At 43.7% G+C, this 19,894-nt stretch overlaps 2 protein-coding genes across 5 annotated transcripts; one reads left to right on the forward strand and one right to left on the reverse strand.

The window, feature by feature from the left end:
- The first annotated feature begins 3,355 nt into the window (after positions 1 to 3,355).
- On the forward strand, positions 3,356 to 11,661 carry LOC120798060 (gap junction gamma-1 protein-like). Of its 3 annotated transcripts, none has more exons than XM_040142054.1 (5): positions 3,356 to 3,545; positions 8,187 to 8,458; positions 8,589 to 8,814; positions 8,930 to 9,610; positions 10,323 to 11,661. In XM_040142054.1, exons 2-5 carry the CDS (start codon positions 8,219 to 8,221, stop codon positions 10,334 to 10,336), a joined length of 1,161 nt encoding a protein of 386 aa, XP_039997988.1. In that variant the 5' UTR covers positions 3,356 to 3,545; positions 8,187 to 8,218; the 3' UTR covers positions 10,337 to 11,661. The 3 variants fall into 3 exon arrangements, with proteins under 3 accessions (XP_039997988.1, XP_039997990.1, XP_039997989.1); XM_040142056.1 differs by lacking the exon at positions 3,356 to 3,545 and adding an exon at positions 3,552 to 3,811; XM_040142055.1 differs by lacking the exon at positions 3,356 to 3,545 and adding an exon at positions 3,552 to 3,764.
- Positions 11,662 to 11,942: 281 nt separating this feature from the next.
- Positions 11,943 to 16,066, reverse strand: inha (inhibin subunit alpha). 2 transcript variants are annotated; one of them, XM_040142057.1, is made up of 3 exons: positions 15,932 to 16,066; positions 14,592 to 15,098; positions 11,943 to 14,039 (listed from the first exon to the last, which is right to left on the reverse strand). In XM_040142057.1, exons 2-3 carry the CDS (start codon positions 14,890 to 14,892, stop codon positions 13,291 to 13,293), a joined length of 1,050 nt encoding a protein of 349 aa, XP_039997991.1. In that variant the 5' UTR covers positions 14,893 to 15,098; positions 15,932 to 16,066; the 3' UTR covers positions 11,943 to 13,290. The 2 variants fall into 2 exon arrangements, with proteins under 2 accessions (XP_039997991.1, XP_039997992.1); XM_040142058.1 differs by lacking the exon at positions 15,932 to 16,066 and having other exon boundaries at positions 14,592 to 15,123.
- Positions 16,067 to 19,894: the final 3,828 nt, after the last annotated feature.

The following is a 19,894-nucleotide window of genomic DNA, read 5'->3' on the forward strand; positions in this document are numbered from 1 at the left end:
GGTATGTTAACCAGTTTCACAGTGTAAATATTTCCTCAGCCACTGGTGCTGTACATGTGCTGTGCACATGCTTGGTGGAGACCTGGATCGGCTTCTGTTCTACCCGCATGGCAGACAAACCCCTGATTCCCAAACCACTGAGCAGAAGTGGGCTTACACAACAAATAACACTTGACTACTCACTGCGTCTTCAAGCATCTTGTTTTTTTATGTTCTCTGCATGAATCCAATACACACTATAAAAATAAAAATAAAAACGCCTTTTTTAATGGCCGATTCTCTTTCTCGCTTTTCGCCTCTTGTCGCTGCAAAAAGAAGGTCAAAGGTCAGGCGCAGGACATCACCCGTGGAGCCGACGCGGATGCGGTGTCTTGCTCAAAGACGCTTCTTCAGCTTGCTGCCTGAAGAAGGTTTGAACCTTTAAAATCGCCTCTGTGTTCTGTTGACACATTGCAGCTCATTCATGGCGCACAAATCCAAGAGAATCAATGGAATTAAAGGATGAGCGCAGGAAGATTTGGCAAAGCGTTCATAATAAGAACTCATCCGTCACAGCTGCAGCTCCACCAGTTGGGATTGGGATTTTAGGATTGCATTTGGCGCATATGTCAACAGTTGAGTATTTGAGTTGGAATCAAATAGTATAGGTAATGCTGTAGAAGGGCTGTTTGATTAAATACATGACCGTAGTAACTGATCACTTTGAGAGAAAAATTTGCATGTTCCTCTTCAGAGAAATGTCTGAGTGTTATTCTTTTCCTAAAAATCTTTAAAACAACACATCTGGACACTTCTTGATGTTTAATTTTTTGTCACGGAATGATCAACGTTGCGTTTCTCCTAAGGTTGTCTCAGTTGCTTTTTTTCTTTTTTCTATTATTGTTCCATTTCTGTCTCTGTCTTACTTTGTTTATTTGAGGAAAGCTGGGGATTAAAGTGTCTAAAAGTGTTGAGTGGTGAGTCAATGGTGAAATATACTGTACATCAGTAATTCTATTCTGTGGATCTCATATGGCATCTGAGACCACTTTCCTCACTCTAACTTGCCCATATTAAGCCATGGATTTCAAATTTTTACAATCTTTTTCCATGTGGTTTTTGTTCAATTTCTGTTTTATTTTATCTTAATGTTCGTTCTTTTACAGGTAGTTTCCCACTCGAAAATCCGAATACTGTTTAAGAGCCTCCTCCATCCTGCCAGGAATAGACTTGGAGTGATATACTGAATCCGTTTGTTTTTTGGCCTATGATATGGTAAAAATGATTAATTATTAATGAGCCCAGAACCTCAGCCTTTGAAAGATCAATGAGTCATAACGATTGCGCGCCAGGTTGATACTAAATCATAACCGCAGTGTGCACGTTCAGTGGGAAGAGGCGGGAAAGGCACGCGGGGTGGGCAAAAATCAGATGTGCTCCATGCCACTGAGTCCTGCCCTTATTCAAGCAGCTAATATATTCACTGCAGGAGGCGCAGGAAGGAATTTTGATCCCCCAGAGGCGCTCACCCAACCCCCAATTCCCATTCAGCCTTAAATTGCATAATCCCGGTGTCTTTTTTTCGGCCCCTGTCCAACTGCGGGCCCCTAACTTTCACACCTTTTACCTCTCAACAGCAGAGGTTTGTTGATATTTAGTATGTCGATCCTCACAAGAATCTATGGGTCAAAATGAAAAATTAAGGCTTCTGCGAGATAACAAGGGACCGATCTTTTCTGGCTGTAAATAAGTGAAGGTGACAAGGTGGGGGTGAGCGAGTTCATGCCTCACTCGGACCATATTTGTGAACCAGAGGGAAGCAGGGTGGATAGTTAGTATGAGAGGAAGCTGGGATGCAGCCACGGCGATTTGGCCGGGCGCAGACATCTGGCCTGACTTGACTTCCCGCAGCCTCCTCCAAACAATTCAGGTCCTCTGGTAAATCAGGAGCACTACAGCTGCACTGTGCATGACAGAAAGAAATCTGTTGTTTTGCTGAACACTCGAGTCAACTAAATTCTTGGATGGTGGGCTTCCTCTTCTAAAAGCTGCAGTCACGCAGTGCTCTGTCGGGCCGGTGGGCTGCCAAAGCGTGGTCCAGGGGATTACGTGGGGTCCTCAGCAGGAAGAGGAACGATGAGATTATGAGTGTTGTTTCACTCAGTGTGCTTTTTTAGCCTCAGCAGGAATTCACGTAAACACAAACACAGGTACTAACGACAAAAAACACCCTCCAGTGGAGTGGCTCTGGACACGAGAGAGTGGTTGCAGGGGCGTTCCACAAGTTTCACACTTCAAAAATCCGCTTAAATTACGCAAAAGATGTTCGGTGTTTGAGACAGCGTCATGGTGTTTTGGGAGGCTGAGGTTTGGGAATATTTTGTCCACCCCATTAACGTCAGAGACGCAGTCAGTAGGCTGCATATAAACAAAACATCTTAGTAGTGCAATCGAGTTCAACAGCAACGCAAATTGCAGCCTCCAAAATGAGCCATAGCGTCGAAATCAACACCTCTCATACACCAAGAAACTAAACCTTATAACCTTCACACAGGTAGGACTGAGGTCGACCCACTTAAGAGACAACTGTGGAAAAAGTTTCTATGTTTTATTTTGTTTCTCTTTTCTTTCTTTTTCTTTTTTTTTGATGAATAGAAATAGGAATGGCTGATTTAGCCAGTCTGTTGTTCCAGTGGTTTCACTACAGGACACACACACACACACACATATCTATCTATCTATCTATCTATAGATATGAGAGAGAGAGAGAGAGCTATAAATTTATATAGAGAGAGAGATATATAGATTGATATCTAGAGATAGAGAGGTATAGATATTTTTTTTTCACCTTTTTTGTTTTTTTATGAACTCAACCAACTTGTAAATGTATTTTATAAGAAATGTATTTGTAATATATGTAGACTTTATTATCAGTGATGGTTGACAGGTATTTCATCCGGCCATGATGATGCTGTAATCATGTATATGCAGTATATTCTTTTTGGAAGTACAGTGAGAAGCGCGAGCAGCAGAAAGTGGCTTTATCGTTGCTCGTGGTATTTTTTTTTTTTTTTTTATTTATCTCCCGTGAAATTCCTGTAAAGTGCCCACGGAGGCCTGAGGTCCGGCTGTGACACTCGTATAGCACCACCATCATCATCATCATCATCATCATCATCATATTATAGAAACGTATAACAGGATCCCCACAGTCCTTTTGTCGCGAGGGGCCGAACGGTAGTCAGCGTCGTGGATCTCAGGTTTCAGGCGAGGGGCCTCCTTCCGAACGGGGCCGAGTTACGTGGAGGAGGTGCGGGAGGAGGAGAAGGAGGGGAGCGGGAGCCTGCGGGAATCAGAGATCCTTCCTTCCTTTTTTTTTTTTTTTGCCCCCCCCTCCTGTTCGGGACCCCGACACATGGGGTCAACGCGGGCTGCGGGGTCTCACACCGAAGGCTGCCTCGGACCCGGACGCACGCAGACGCCGATGAGAGCGCGCGCTAATTAGGAAAACCTGGTCCGAGCAATTAAGCGCGAGGACAGAAGAGCCGCGGACTGGAGAACAGAAGGTGGGTGTTTGGCACCGAGAAGCGCGTCGGACTGTTTAGGTTCTGTATTTATTTTTATTCGGGGTTTTTATTTTCGTTTCGGTTTTACAACTTAATTAACCCTCATTCGAGTTCGTCTGGCAGCCAGAAAGTTTGTTTTACGAGCGGGGTTTCGGGTCTAAATTTACCAAGCGGGGCTCCGCGTGACGAGTTCTGGATCTTGCCTCTCGCAGGAGAGCGGTGAGTCGTCCTGGTCCCCCCCCCCCCTGGGTCTCAAGTCCAGAGGGGTGTAAGATTTAATCCAGCAGAGACCCCGTAAAAGCGATTTTGCTAGAGCGACCTAAGATGTTAGAAAGTCGTAGTGTTTGATGGAAGTGCCAGAGAGGGCTGCTTCCTTTGCACAGGGAAAAGTTCCACATCGGAATGACTAAATAAACTAGAGTCCAGACTACAAGGCTTACAGTGATTACCCCCCCCCCTTGTTTTTTTTTAAAATGAGTAATCCTCCTACTAATCGTGGTTTTAACTTTCCCAACTAGTCGTGTCTCTGGCTCTTTTGAAATGATGTCTTCATCTCCTTATTTTGCCGGAGTTTTTGGTCTCCCCGCTGAAGCTTGGCAGCGCTTTGTTTTCCTCCAGGAATACCACACTTTCCAAAACAACTCAATCTGACTCAGCAGAGCGTGTTCGTAGCTTTCAGCAGCTCTGCTGAGGATCCTTTTTAAACCCCCTTTCAGCGGCTTTAACTTCTCGTTTGAAATTTGCCCTGTGGATGAAGTGTTGGGTTTTATTTTGTATTTTTTTTCCCTCCCCCCTCTGGATGTCATTTGCAAATTCAGTCTTTTTTTTTTTTTTTCTTTTTCCACGCTGACAGTACAGAAGAACAGTGATTGACATTGGTAGACGCTGTGTTCTCCCCTTGCTGCTCGGACTGCATGGGGATTTCATGTGCCCTGTGTCTGCTCTCTGAACCCTAAAATCCAGCTTTCTGCTTTTGGTTAGGCAGGAATGTTAACTTGCCTTCGCTTTGTCCAGATCCTTTTTCCCAAAAACTCTCCAACCCCCCCCCCTCCTCCTCCATCTCCTCCTGGAGCCGAGTGGCTCCTCAAGCAGAAAAGCCATTAAATCATTTGAGCTGGGTTTAGTCCACGTGAGCAAATAAGCTACTGTTTGAAAGCTTTGGTCGACTGTTGGGACAGGGGGCATTGCGAAAAAAAATGTTCGCATTTACGTGAGCCAGGAGGCCAGTTTGTCGAAGTCGAATACATTGTTGGGTGATGAGCTGCTCTTCTTTTTCTGTGTGTGTGTGTCTGTCCCTTTTGTGTCTTTATCTAGAGAGCAGCAGAAAGGGGCATTTAACAGTGTGTTAACAAGGGGCGCAATAAAGGTTTCTCGTCTGAGTAAATTTGCTCTGTCTGCTGCTGTGGGTGGAGAGAGAGAGCGAACTTCTAAGAGGAGTCGTCTTCTTTTTAATCTTTTCCCCTTAGCCCTGCACCCTGGGGAACCCTTAGCAGGAGATAAACACTTCTTTGGAGCACTAACACCTGCCGCACGAAGTTTTACATCACAAGTTACAAAATGGAAACTGCACTTTGACCCACTGGCGGTGCCCAGCCACTGTCTAAAATTACAGAAAAACTCTCTGGCTCTCCTGCCAAGAGTCGGTGCAGTGGGCTTGAAATGACTTAGCAGCCAGGAGTAGTTCGCCCCCTTGCTAAGACATATACCACCCTGGCCGTGGCGTTTTCAGTGACATTCCTATGCGGCAGGCATGAGGCGTCAAAAGGAACTTGCAAATGAGCTTTTTATAGCGGATTAATTTTGTTCTGGATGGAAGTAGAGCAGCAAGAACACATCATGAGAGTGTTTGCAACATTAAAAATAAGATGGGGGGGAATGTCAGGGATTCAAATGTACTGACAATGTGGACGTTTTGTGAACCAAGCCGTCGCTCATATATATATATTTTTTTTATTTTTATGTTGCCCAGTGCAAACGCTGCATTTCCAACCCCCTCTGTTGGCAAGGTCAAGAGACATCCAGTAAGTCTGCACTGACCACAGTGTGGTGACAGGTTTGTTTGAAGTTTGATAAGGTGGCACAATCACACGTAGAACCCCCCCCCCCCCTCCGAGGTCAAATTCAAATGTCAGCCTGCAGTTCCTTGTGTAGGCAGCTCGGCATGTTTGGATTATACTTCCATTAGATGACTGTAAGTGGTTAGACTGCGGATTCGTGACGATAAAGCCTTAAGATACTTGTGGTCACTGATTTTTGGATTAGGGTTTGAGCTGGCGAGGGCTGAATATCAGCTCACGCCGAGCGAGAGTGAGTTTCGGTGGAGGAAACCAGTACGCGCTGCTAACTGGGACTGATGACGTTTAAAGGGGCGATCCGCCTCTCTGGATGTCGGACTGTTCAGCTGGGAGAAACCAGCACGCATGGGATAAGCAGTTTTGAGCCAAGATAACAAAGCATGTAAGAACACCTTAGTGTTTTTCTTGAGGATTTGTCTTTCAAAGCGCTGCATAACTCTGCTGAAACACCCCTGCCATCCATAGGTGGGGTGTGTAATTTGTGTGGTAGGGGGGGAAACAGACGTCCCTCCGCAGCTGTGCTCGTTCCCGTCTCAGACTTTCCTTTCAGGGTCGCAAAGTTGTCTGTTTTTATCAAACACCTCAACCATTCCCACGACCCAAAATCTACACTTGTCAGACACTGGTTGGTTTTCTGGAGATAATGGTACAACGTCTATGTAGTGGATGAATCTCACCTTTTTTTTTTTTTTTTTTTTTTTTAAATGTGACTCAGTTCTATATTTATTGCCTGAAACCTGAAATACTTTTGAGTCCAAGTCCAGCTGTTTCAAGGTCTGTAATTGCCTGTCAGGATTCTAACCAAACGGGGCCAACTTCTAACGTGTCTTTGCGGCCTCGCTTTGGCTGATGGGGCCCTGAAGGCCTGTTTTTTGGTAAGATACTTTTTCTGGTCAGGCTCAGGCAAGTCAGACTCACCATTTCTCGGCATCTGAATCCCCCAGATTGGAGGAAGGATTTTTGTAAAGGAATTGATGAGTAACCTGGCAAGTGAGAGCCTGAGTGTCATGCATTAATCTGAGTAAACATGTCTACATTTGCTTGTAATGGCTAAAAAACCGTCCTGTTGCAGTGAGTCATGAAATGCTATTTTTTCTTTTTTTTTTTTTTCTTTTTTTCTTCTCTGCTACAGCCTATTTTCTGAAATGAGAGATGTTGGGCAGATAGGTCCGAGGAGTTCTAAAGGATCCCCTTTAAAATCTTTTTGTGCCCTGCTTGGGCGACGAATACATTCATCCAGATATTAAACCCAACTGAGGTTAGATACTTTTTTTTAAAATTTTAGTGCTGTATTCGATGTGGCCTTTCAATTTCAGTGCTCAAATAGGCTTCAGGGGAAAATTTTTTTAGCTACTTTTTAATAATCATATCATGGAAGTTGTCAAACTACCACACAAAGTCTGGCATGGTCTTCATTTTGGTTCCAAAAATTTGGTAACTCCAGCTTTTCTGTGAACCCTGTGATTCTCTTTGAAGGAGCAATCGCTTGGTTGTTGAACTGAAGAAAGACCAGCTCAGTTCTGTTGTTTGTCTTCATGTAAAGGTGTGTGGCTGTGGCTTTTAAACAATTTAAAGGGCTAATCGCTGGCAGTGTGACAGGAACGAAATTCCTAACCCCTTCACTGCTTTGGTATCATAATACCTACGGCCCCGAAGCCACAGCAGGTCTCTTCACGGCTAGCAGCCACTTGCCAGCCGACGCTCTGATGTTGGATTAAGCCGCTCGGGCTTAGCATGGCAGGGAGGGAGAACGTGGGTTTACCGAACTGCTGCTGGGACTACTGCTCTCTGACCAGCAGGACTGATTCACAGTGTTTTTGTAGTTGAATGTGACCTGCGTCTGATTAAAACAAAGCATGTGGCCGAGTTCATTGCTCAGCCCTGCGGTTGAGGTTTACCCAGAATACCTTCATGCAGTATTTACACTTGCGTTTTTTGACTCATTTTGCTAACGTGTGAATTTGTAAACGTGTCAGTCCAACGAAGAGTATTTCAGTAATTTCTCTAGGTTTTAAAAGTTCATTGACTAAAGGCCAGCAACAAATTTCCATTTTTATTATTAAATTATACGCTAATTGTTTTTTCGGTTAATTGTTTGGTCCATAAAATGTCAGTAAATAGGGAAAAATGTCCTTCACAATTTCCCAGAGCCCAAGGTGACGTTTCCAAATGTCTTGTTTTATCCAACCAACAGTCTAAGACTCAAAATATTCAGTTTGCTATCATAGAAGTCTAACAAAACCAGCCAGTGGTCACATTTAAGAGGATAGAAACGATGAATTTCGGGCATTTTTTTTGCTTAAAAATGACTGAAACACAGAGCGACTTTAGGAATTAATTTTCTGTGGGTTGACTTATCAATTAATCGACTAATTGTAAAGAATTGACTTAACACAGCCTGTAATAGCTTTTCTGGTTGTCAGTTCATTTTAAATTGCAGTGTGCTGTGGAGAAGAAAAGAAGAAAAAACCTTAAACCTGAGTTTTTTTAAAATTAAAAAAAAATAAAACAGTATTTAATTGGTAATCATGACGGTGTTTTTTTTGTTTTTGTTTGTTTCATCCAGTGCTGATTTAGCTCCCAGGTCACCTTGGCACCATGAGTTGGTCCTTCCTTACTCGCCTGCTGGATGAGATCTCCAACCACTCCACCTTCGTGGGGAAGCTCTGGCTCACAGTGCTCATCGTCTTCCGCATCGTTCTGACCGCCGTCGGGGGTGAAGCCATCTACTACGATGAACAGAGTAAATTTGTCTGCAACACGCAGCAGCCCGGGTGCGAGAATGTGTGCTACGATGCGTTCGCGCCACTCTCGCACGTCCGATTCTGGGTCTTTCAGGTGGGCTGCATTTCACTTTTTGGTAAACGTCGAACGTGAAAGCTCGAAAACGTCCCTCTGCAGGACGATTATTTCCCTCTGAATAATCAAGTCTAACTGAATTTGAGCAACGTGCGTATGTTTTGTCCAGGTTATCATGATCACTACCCCAACTATTATGTACCTGGGCTTTGCCATGCACAAGATCGCCCGCATGGAAGACACCGAGTACCAGCCTGCCCGAAAAAGGAGGAAGAGGATGCCCATTGTCAACCGCGGGGCAGCTCGGGACTATGAGGAGGCAGAGGACAACGGAGAGGAAGACCCGATGATTGCTGAAGAGATTGAACCAGACAAGCCCGACAAAGTAGAAAAAAGTAGGGCGATGATATTTCACCCTCAGAACATTTTTAATGTTCTGCCAAGTAGGTTCGTACTCCTTTTTTGATGGCAGCTAAATTAGATTCTAACCAGTGTTTCTCTGTCTTCCAGGCTCAGGCGAAAAGCATGATGGCCGTCGGCGAATTCTGCGCGACGGCTTGATGAAGGTCTACGTGTGCCAGCTGCTGTGGCGCTCTGCCTTCGAGGTCGCCTTCCTTTTCGGCCAGTACATCCTCTACGGCTTCGAGGTGATACCTTCCTACATCTGCACTCGCTCACCATGCCCACACACTGTGGACTGCTTTGTGTCCCGCCCCACGGAGAAGACCATCTTTCTACTGGCGATGTACGTGGTGTCTTTCCTCTGCCTGCTCCTCACTATCCTGGAAATTGTCCATTTTGGGATCGGCGGCATCCGTGACACCTTCCGCAGGCGCGCTACATCCAACGCGCGAGCCGCGCGGTCGCTCCCCTCACGCGCCATGCCGACAGCCCCGCCGGGATACCATGCCACCATGAAGAAGGAGAAACTAAAAGGTGAGCTGAAGGATTCGCCAACGGCCGACTCCGGGAGGGAGAGTTTTGGGGACGAGGGGCCCTCGTCCAGGGAGCTGGAGCGGTTGAGGAGGCACCTGAAGCTGGCCCAGCAGCACCTCGACCTGGCCTACCAGACGGATGAAGGAAGCCCTTTGCAAAGCAGGAGCCCGGAGATCAACACAGCTGCCCAGACGGCCGCCGAGCAGAACCGCCTCAACTTTGCCCAGGAAAAGCAGGGAGAGCCAAGCGAGACAGGTAACAAAGCCGGTTTAAAACATCAATTGTGACTGGTCAATGTTGAGTTGCTGCTTGTAAATGCTTTTTACAGGCAGATTTAGACCAACTCCATTTAAAGTTATCACAACAGCACTTTTTTAGCACTACTCTTGCAGTTTTTTGAGACACTTAAACAATCCATCTAGTACTGTGGCAAATACTCAATTAACCTGTTGGCTGATGAACAGAAAATAAATCTACCAGTCACAACCTAATAGGAATTTAAACCAATTATTAAGCAAAAAATTGCCAAACTCTCCTTGTTACCAGCTTCTTTAAACTGAGGATTTGCTATTTTCCTCTGCTTTATTTAACTGAAAATGAAAAATCATTTGGGACTTGGACTGTTGATTAGACAAAACAAGCAATTTGAAGAAATAAAAATAACCATTGGTTGCAACCCCTAAACTTTGTGATACAGTTGTTGGCAAAATATCTTTATTGATAACTATAAGTAATCTTCTGGATGAGGGCTGTAACTTTGTCCAGTAGAATTTCACAGCTCAAGTTGACAGCTTAAAACGAAGTTGGTTCATTTTCTGCCGACTGACTTTGCTTAATTGAATTGTTTCAGCTTTATCATGAACATTTCCTAATATCTGCCTCAGATTTTATTTGTGATTCAAGTCAGCAAAACATCATGTTCAAGTGAACATACATGCTGAATAGCCCTGTTTTCTTCTTCTCCTAGGAATACATGAGTGAGCGTGCTTCCTGCCTCAAACGTCTGTCCTTCCATTCCTACTGGCCTTAAACACATGGGGGAAGCACATATGGGAATGCAGTCAGACCACTGAGGGAGACCAAAGTGTGTGTGTGTGTGTGTGTGTGTGTGTGTCCGTGTGTGTGTGTGTTTTTGTATGCATATGTGGATAAGAGAAATGAGCCTTTCAGTATTAGGGGTCAGCCGAAAAGAAAGAAAAATGCTGACCAAGCTGTTTTATGACAAATGGTTCATCTCCACGACTCTAAACTTGAAAGCCTTCCACATCTCAAGTTTCTGCTTGCCGACCTCCGTCCAAACCTTGACTGTGCCTTCAGCTAAAACCTTGTCTACACCCTGTTCTTTCAGCCACTGTGTTTTCGTGGCCATGCAGTAATCCTCATCCATTTCAGACCTTGTAAGGATTGTTGTCGGCTTTAAACTCCTCTGGCCGAGTGTAGTGTTTTTTGTTTTTGATTTTGGTTTTTTTTTTTTTGTTGTCTTCACAAAATAGTCTCTCTTTTTATAAAAATGTCGCCAAATGTTAATGTCTCACTTTGTTGAGCCTTGTTGGCCTCGGAGAGAATCTCAAACAGTAACAGCCTGGGGTTATATCATTTCTGGAGCGTGTGCAGCAGGCGTAACCTGTGCTAGATGAGTCACGTTTAAATTAAACAGATTTGGTGTTAGGGATTATTGTTTATCAGCCAGAAGCCACAACATTTCAGAAAGGTTTGCCAGATATTTGAAAGCCTGTGTATTTACTCCAATCGGCCAAAATGTTTACCTGGGAAATGCTTGAATTCTTTATCAACAAGAAATGTTCCGAGGAACTTCCAAGAGTCATTTTTGTACAATCAATTCATTTAAAATACTCAATTTATTTTACCAGTACTTTTTTTTTTTTTTTTGGTACTATGACTTGACCAAAGCTCTAGATTAGTTACTTTTTGTCTTGAGAGAAGAGTTGGCATCACGAATGGCACCTGCTTCACACGACTGCTGAGAAGTAGGCACATGGATGTTTCCCTAAAATGATGTACTATAGAAATTATTCACAATGTTCGTCATTGCAGAATGTTAAAAAATTAATTTTGCTTCTTGAGAGATTTTTTTTGCTAACCAGCTGGAAACATCTGTCTTCCAGGCTACTGTCAACAATTAAACTTCATCTTTGTCTTTTGAAATTTACATTCTTCTTTGGTGAGACACATTTTCCATTCTTGACCTGCACCACTAGTCCTCCTTTGTGCTGAAACATGGATGCTTTCATGCATCCTGGAAAAAAAAAAAAAAAAAAATCAGCCCAGCTGACGAAAGGATGACTGTTGGCTGCTGAAAGCACAGTCCGGTGCCATGTAAACACACAATCTTCAGTTCAACATGAGACTTTTGTTCAATAGCTTTCAGTGTTCATTCAGAGTTCATAGTGTTTCATAGCCTGTCAGTGGGTTTAATGATCTGTGGCTGGAAAAATGAAACAGCAGATTGCCCAAGGAGCGGTTTGTATTCTTGTAATCATCTCACTTCCAGTTTTGCTACTTATTGCAAGGTACAACATTCCACTTTGAGTATGGTATTTCTTCAGCAGTTTATATTACATTTGTCTTTTTTTTTTTTTTTTCAATCGCAAGTTTTGTAGTTTTTGTAACTGTAGAGATTATTTTGTCTTCAGAGTAAATAAATATATTTGGACATGATGGTTTCGTCTCTGGACTTGACTCTCTGGTGATAAAGGTACTACGTATGTACATCTTTTTTTTTTTTTTTTTTCCAGAGTCATAACATTCGTGGCATTTACAGAACACAACTGAGTCCCGTGTTTTAATCTGTGGTTTAATATGCATTACTGCATATAAATTAACAACAGAGGCAAGACCTGTGTGTGTGTGTGTGTGTGTGTGAGGGTAATGAAGTCAAACGATGCAGTTTAAAAGTAGGCCTATGCTGCCCTCTAAAGGTGAGAATCACAAAACAAAGGAAAAACAATACAGTGCTGGCTTTAATTTTACAGATTGTTGCTAAATACACACGAAAAGAAAACAAACTTTTAATAATTACTAAAAGAAACTGCTCATTTAAAAGCAAAAATGCCCATTTTTTTTAAACTTGCCCCTGGTAGTTTATGGCCATGCAAATAGTACTGGTTTTATGAGCTGAGACATGAGATGTCAAACTAAATCTTCTGCACCAACAAGTTTTTCTAGAAACAGTGACTCGGGTCTTCAGGATTGTCCGCAGACCTTGCTGTGGACAGTTCTGAGAGGAACTATTTGTTTGGTAGAAAGTTGTTCCAGTCAGGGGCCAAATTTTAAAACCTCACCACATAAAACCAGAAATGTCTGCATGGCTATGTGGCACAAAAGCAAAATGGAAAAAAAAAAATTGCTTTGTTCCAGTTCCATACTACATACTAAATCAAAGTGGGTTTTATGGATGCACTGGAAAAGTAATAAAATATACTCAAAGAAAGTCATAATGCATGCTAAAAAAAATTTAAAAAAAAAAGAAGCTTGTTTTTGAGCTGTTGATGGACATAATTTTCCAACAAAGAAAATGGAGGATCTCCTCACGGATGCCAAAAATTAAAATAAATCGGGAGAGGTGGTAAAACGAGTTCCAGGAACACATCGGAAAACATTTAAATCATTGGGGGGAAAAAGATTTTGCTTTGTCTTTGTGAACTTTAACTGGCATGGCAAAGTTGTGGTTTGATCAACATGCAGTGGCACAAGTACTAGATCTTTTCCTGTTAGCATAAAACAGTTAAGTATCTTGATTCTTTTGTATATTAACTCCAAAAAACGGTATATTTACAGTATAGTCTACAGAGTATAGTGTACTGAGGGTGAAATCTCAAATCCTCAGCACATAAAACATAAACTGGCTTAATACCACTGTGGTAGAAAGAAAATGACCTGTCATTTGAGTGAACTAGCCCCTTAAACTTTCATGTTCAGATACAAGAACACTCTTCAGGTATAATGTTGGGCAAAGTCTCATACTGGAATGAGTATCCACCATCGGACGTGGTGGTGATCCTCAGGGACCTCATGGTCCCCGGGACCGGAGCGCAGCACTGAGCGATCCCCAGCATCGCTGTGGTGCGATCCCAGGCCGAGCAGTTTCCGTGGCAGTAGTAGAAAGTCAGCGCTGTCGGATGGACAATCCAGTTGTCCCAGCCCAGCTCCTCAAAGCTGATTTCGATCTCTGCCCGGTGGCAGTCGCTCTGCTGCGGTCTCTCCTGCGAGGGCCGCTGGAGCAGGTCGATGGCAGAAGGAGACCAGGGGATGGTTACTGGTGCATGACGGGGTGAACGGGCTGGACCACGAGGTTGTTTGTGGAGGTGAAGAAAGGGCATCTTGTCCGGTTCATTGCCGTGGCACTGACAGATCGGACAGCGGACCTGGAGCAGAAAAGGGCCTTCAGACAAAGCGGCCAGCAGGCTCTGATTCAGGTGGTAGGTGGTCCAGCCGTCCGGGCTCATCACTGACGGAGCCTCTGCTGCCTGAAAAAGCTGCTGCGCTAAAGTGAGAATAAACAGCGGGGCAGAAGTGTTGGCTGTGGCTCCTTCGCCTGCATAGAACCAGAAGTGGGCAGATGTGACCCGGGTCTCCGGGTTGTTCGCGGAGGGCTGGAAGCGATAAGTGAACTGGCTTTCGGTTTTTTCTCCAGGGGCTGAGTCAGACCTGGCACAGGATGAGTCTGCCGCAGTAAGATGAGAAAGAAGTCAGTGAGGCACGCAGAAAACTCTGATAGAGTTTACTCCAATAAAAAACAATGTGGTATGAGCATATGCAATACACACCAGACTGAAATGTAATGGTAGGAATGACTACGTGGAAAACATGGCACTGAAGTCCAGGCAGGGTAGTTCACACAAACACAAATGTAATCATTTCTGCACAATCGTTATGGAAGCACTTTGCTGCACTTTAGTCGGGTTTTGTGTTCAAGCACCCTATAAAAACACACAAAGATCACATTTCTGAAAATGTTTGTAATTTGGATTCTCTAGTGCACCGGTTGAGTCATAACTATGGATTAACCTCCCCCACAAACCAAGAATATTCACTCAGAGGGCAATAACACCTGGCTTTTTGAATTATTGTCCTGAATTTAAAGATGCAAAAAGGGAGGTACAGCGTTTTGGACTGAAACTGTTCAAATACATCGAAAGGAGGGAGGGAAAGTTTTAGAAATGTTATTGAGGTTTAAAAAACAACAACAACAACAACAGAAACCAAAGCTTCTCACCAGGACTGGGGAAGACAATAATTTGAAACATTTCCTTGTTTGGACTGGTTCGATGGTTGACCCACGCTGTCCTGCTACTCCTGGGGGCCCTCCGATGCCTGTGCCTTGCGCCTGGCTGTGCCCCGTCCACATCAGTAGCCTGCACCGTGGCCACAGGAGGCTCTTCCAGCCTGAGGCCCTCCAGAACCCGCTCTCTGAACCAGGACAACACTGCCTCCCTGGACAGCTCCTCTCCGCCGCACGCTTGAATCAGACTGTGGATCCACAGAGGACACAGGAGGAGGAGAGCGCAGGACACCATGGCTGTAGTGTGTGACAACCGCTTGGCGCAAAATACCTTCCAGGTGTAGCAACAGAAATGTGTCCAGAGGGTAACTCTGACTCCGAGTTTCTATGAAGATGGAGTTCCAATCAGCTCCAGAAAACTGATCCTCTTCTGTGACTTTCCTTATTCTCACATACAGTATATCTGTTTGGCTTTGCAGCTATCTGGGTCTGAGTTGAAGCCTGCAAGCAAAAGCATTTTGTTGCCAACACATAAATGGAAGATAGCAAAGAATGGCCTTGGCGGTTGGGATATTGAATTATCTGTTTTTGTAGCTGTTTCACACAGTATCAAGGGAATGTGTCTGCATGTTTTATTTTCCTCTTTTTCTGTTCTGCAGAGTTGCTTTTGGGTGGTTTTGTTGACTTATAGCTCGAGCAAGGGTCCAGACATCAGCCACTGGCACATGCTGTACATGTGCATTATTGATGCACATGTACAGGAGACGGAAAAGTTTAGTTTGGTCTTGGGTTCTGTTGTAGACGTTTTTTACACTCTGTTGTGTAGCGAGTGCCACGTCTTCTGAGCTGCATGGGAATAATTTAACACACACTTTACCATACTTTGAGATGTCCCTATACAAAATCCCCATCACATTATTATTATTACCTGTAGCATGTAGATAATAATTGGCTGCGGCAAATATACAAAATGTTTCACTCTATGAAAAATAACAGACGTCTTTTTGTGTTTGTATTATCTGTAGCTGAAAAACATTTATTTGTAGCCTACAACCATATCTCACACACAACACGCACCTGTTTTCCCACTAAACAAAGAGTTGTGGTCTACCGTGAGGGAAACCTGTGTGCTCCTTATTTATCTCACTGGCCTTGACTCCTTGAAATCCGTCCCTGCAAAATCGTTTTTCATAATGCGTGCGCCTGTACAAGGACATTTTATCAGCAATTCAACAGGCCAAAGACCAGATGTTCGCAGAAGAAGGAACCAGTTGTGTGTGGAGTTGGGTTTGAAAGTCCGACGTTTCCCTTTTACAAAACCAAGGTTCACTTACCTTCTATTTCCAGAGCTCTGGTGCTTTGACCTCACTGTTGTTCACTGTAACCCGTTTGTTCCTGCGACCTACGTTTTTTAATGGCTGCCCGCAAGCCAAATTTCCTTTGAATCAATAACAGAGTTGAAGCTGAAATTGAAGACTGTGAGACACAGCTGAAAATTCTGTGAAAAAGCTAGAAAGTGGACCTTGAGTTGAGATTATTTTGTCAAACTCCTATTTACAAGGTCAGGAGGGAACCTTCGGTGTTGAAAATTAAAATGAAACTATGACAAAATACTCGATAAAACTGCAACTTGCACTGATTAACAAACGACTGATGTATTTACGACTGATGTGTTTCAGGCATTCAAAGTGAGACCGTGGCTGCCCGAAGGGGCAGTTGCAGGACAGGCACATGACCACATTTCTATTCATAGGCCTTTTTTCACACAAGGCATGCTACAAGATTGTCTGACGGTAAAAATCAGCAGAGGGACTGAGTAGTGTCAGTTACACGGCATATATCTAAACTTTGCTAACGCAAGCTAACAGTAGCCACCATGACAGCTGAAGCTAGCTGTAGCAGCAAAACTGAATAAATGTGTTATTTCTTGTTTCAACACTCACATAGTATTGCTTTAAATGAGCAGTTTTACATTCGGGAAAATACTCTTATTTGCTTTTTTGAGTTGACGGTTGGATGAGATCAATCTCGTGCCCGTGCTTCGTGTAACTGGGGCCAGAAGGCAGTTAGCCTATCTTAGCATAAAGACTGGAAGCAGGGGGAAACTGCTAGCCTAGCTTTGTTCAAATTCAAAAATGGGCCCACCATTACCTCAAGGATTACTAATTAAGACTTTATATTCAACTGTTTAATCCCAACAAACACAAATTAATTTTTTTTTTTTTTTTTTCTGCAAGGGTTGCCAGATCTTTGAACTTTGGACAGAGCCTCGCTCGCTGTTGCCCCCTGCTTCCGTTCACCATGCAGGGGTAAAGCTAATCCTCTCATGGCCACGGCTCCATACTGCACGAAATGCATTTATTGTGTTTGAGGTAAGTGTGATGCTTGTCGCTGTTACGTGCTAGAGACTCAACCATTATCTAGCTCAAACCTTGTAGGTGGTGAGTCACTTAGCGCCACAGTTGTAATATAACTGATGTTAACATTAATCTAACGGCTACAGGACATTTGACCGGTACAACTCTGCAAACTTCCAGGAGCATTAAAGCTCGACACAGTGCAGACCTGTAGTTCGAGCTGAGAAGCTGTGGCTTCTTAATGTGGCGGGGCTCAAAACTTCTCAATACTTTAATACTTCTGCTACGTCCCGCTTCTCCACAGGCTCTGGATAATTTTCTTTGGGCAAACGAACATGACTGACATCTTCCTCACTGCTGCAGATTTCCAACAGGTCGCTGCGCTCTCTGAAACCTCTGTCCTTTCTTATTTCTTGCGCCACAACATTGTGAAAAAAAACAGCAATTGTGAGCCGTGTTCTCCTCTTTTTTTCTTTTTTAAACACAGGTGTAATCTGAAAGTACCAAACTGTATTTACCAGTAGAGGGCGTTACAATAATACATAACCAGATGTGTCTGATCTGTTTCATGACAGTTTTAGCAAGGAAATCAGATGTTTTGCTTCTGACAACTGATGGGTGAAAATTGAATTCTCTGCACAGTATTCAGCCCGTCCCACTGATTTTCGACAGCTTCAACTGACGATTAAATTTTGGTCCCATCATGATGTTGATGAAGGGAAAAGTCTCAAAAGACTTCAGGGAGGGAAAACTAGATTCCTATTACATTCGTTGTTCATAATTCCTTAAAACCTTGACACATTTACTGAAGCTTAAAAAATTTCTCGATACACCTATTTATGTAGGAAGACTAACATAAGAGAGATGTAAAACAAAAGACAGGTGCTATTCTGTGGTCATAATTATATCTTGACCGGTTGAGTACAGGCTAATTCTTGCAGTTTAAAAAAATAGTACTGTATATTAAAAAAAAAAAAAATCCTCTAGCAATTTCTAAGATTTAAATACGAAACAACAACAAAAAAAAAAAACCCCAAACTTGTGCACGTCTGCTGTACCCACCCTCTTGTCTCTTTCCTCGGAGCTGAAAAGCTCCCTCACCAGGTCACATCTGCAGGCTTTGATGTGCACGTGCTACGGTCAAGACATACGTAGCCCCTCCGGACGCATCTGAGCCCCTCATCTTAATAACCATGAGGACATAAAGACGCAGAGGTAGAATATTTCCGCACTGGGTTGAACACAGATTTGCCCTCGCTTGAAACACAGTGCGATGCGGGAAAGAAACTCTGCAGGGAAAAACGACATCGGAGGAATAAAGAACGGTACGTTTTAAGTTGCGACTTCACCACGGACACAAAATGCTTAAGCTGAATATGAGATGACGGCGTGATGCTGTGGCAGACTTTAATGTAGACAGGTGACTCCGGCAGCTTCTCCACCACGTACGACCATAACACGCAGATCTGCCAGAACAACAGAAGCCGTTCACAGATGAACATAATTTAGCTGGCCTCGGGCGGTCTGCGGTACTCCCACTCATTACAGAAGTATTACATCATGTGACACACTGCATATCCCGGCTGCTGGGACGGGTATCCTCAGGTGAGACTGATGTGTATATAGCCATGTTCTTGCAGTTTGGCTCAGTCTGAACTCTCGGCTCTTTTTTTCTCAGCTCTGTCTCGGTTTCAAGTCCGCTGTCAGATTTGACAGCGCAGCATTGTTCTCACATTTTACTCAGTTAACACTTTCAGTGAAGAGAAGAAGACAGTCCAACCAGAAGTGACTGGGAGAAAAAAAACAACACCGGCTTTGCATGCATGCAAGGTCACAGCTGTGCACGGAAAGCCGTGAACTGCATTAGCTCAATCCGTTCAAATGCCCTTTTATTAGAAGCGGGCTGAATGGCGGGGCAATATGGCTTTGCCTCTAGCAGCACAGGCCTCAGGGGTTGCCGCAGCGAAAACGGACCGCCTGCCCTTCTTTAGGTTGGCCATTGGCTATAGATGCACGACAAGACATCGAGTTAGAGGAGGAGGGTAGAGCGTCTCCGGTGCTGATTCAACAGTAGGAAGATATGACAGCTGATGCGGGGATAGTGTGTTTTAAAGCTGGCAAACATTTTTCCTGAACTTTGGTTGTTCGGACACTCAGACGTTCAACCATTTCATCCTAATCCCGTGTTTGCCATCCACTTCTTTTGTAGCCCAAAACTGGATTCATCTCTTGTAACTTCAGGTGTTCCGGGTTATTTTGTAATTTCCGTTGTGGGTATGAATGTCTATCTTATTCAAGACAGAAGAGGGGTACTATCGAGAGCAGTGCGGCTCCAGCCCCTCGGCCGCATTCCTCGGACCTGGATAACTGGGGGAGTCAGATTTCGTTATTGGATTTCATTTAAATTGGTATTTTCCGTGGCTGGAGACAAACTGAAAATCTTTCAGTACCTGTCACAACAGCTACAGCTCCTCGAAGTCACACCTGCCAAAAGCCAAATGAAGTCCGGGTGATCCGAAGCATGTCCGGGCCCTTTCAAGCTCAGTCATCCGTTTACTCAGCTCTACGCTGGGTGGCACATTTCCTCGGAGAGGTGTCAGGGGATTAAGGTGCTTGGCTTCAGCTGAGAAATTGCCACAAGGAAAAGACAAATGAACACTGATGCATTAATTAATCAAGAAGAAGATGACATCAATTTAATGAAACTAAAATATTGATCAACTATTTAAAAAAAAACAAGAACAAAACTTTTTTCTGATTTCATTGAATTTAAAAAATGTTAGCATTAATCACATTAAATAACAGCCAAGTAGTTACAGTTGCAATAGCTGCTTTTGGTTTTAATTCAGGTAGCTTTAATCTAATTCATGTATTTGTGAATTTGAAACCCCAAGATACAACATGACAGACAGTGGTAGTCAGTGTCATTAGGAGCAACTT

Source organism: Xiphias gladius, chromosome 13 (genome assembly GCF_016859285.1).
Source record: "Xiphias gladius isolate SHS-SW01 ecotype Sanya breed wild chromosome 13, ASM1685928v1, whole genome shotgun sequence".
Taxonomy (NCBI): Eukaryota; Metazoa; Chordata; class Actinopteri; order Istiophoriformes; family Xiphiidae; genus Xiphias; species Xiphias gladius.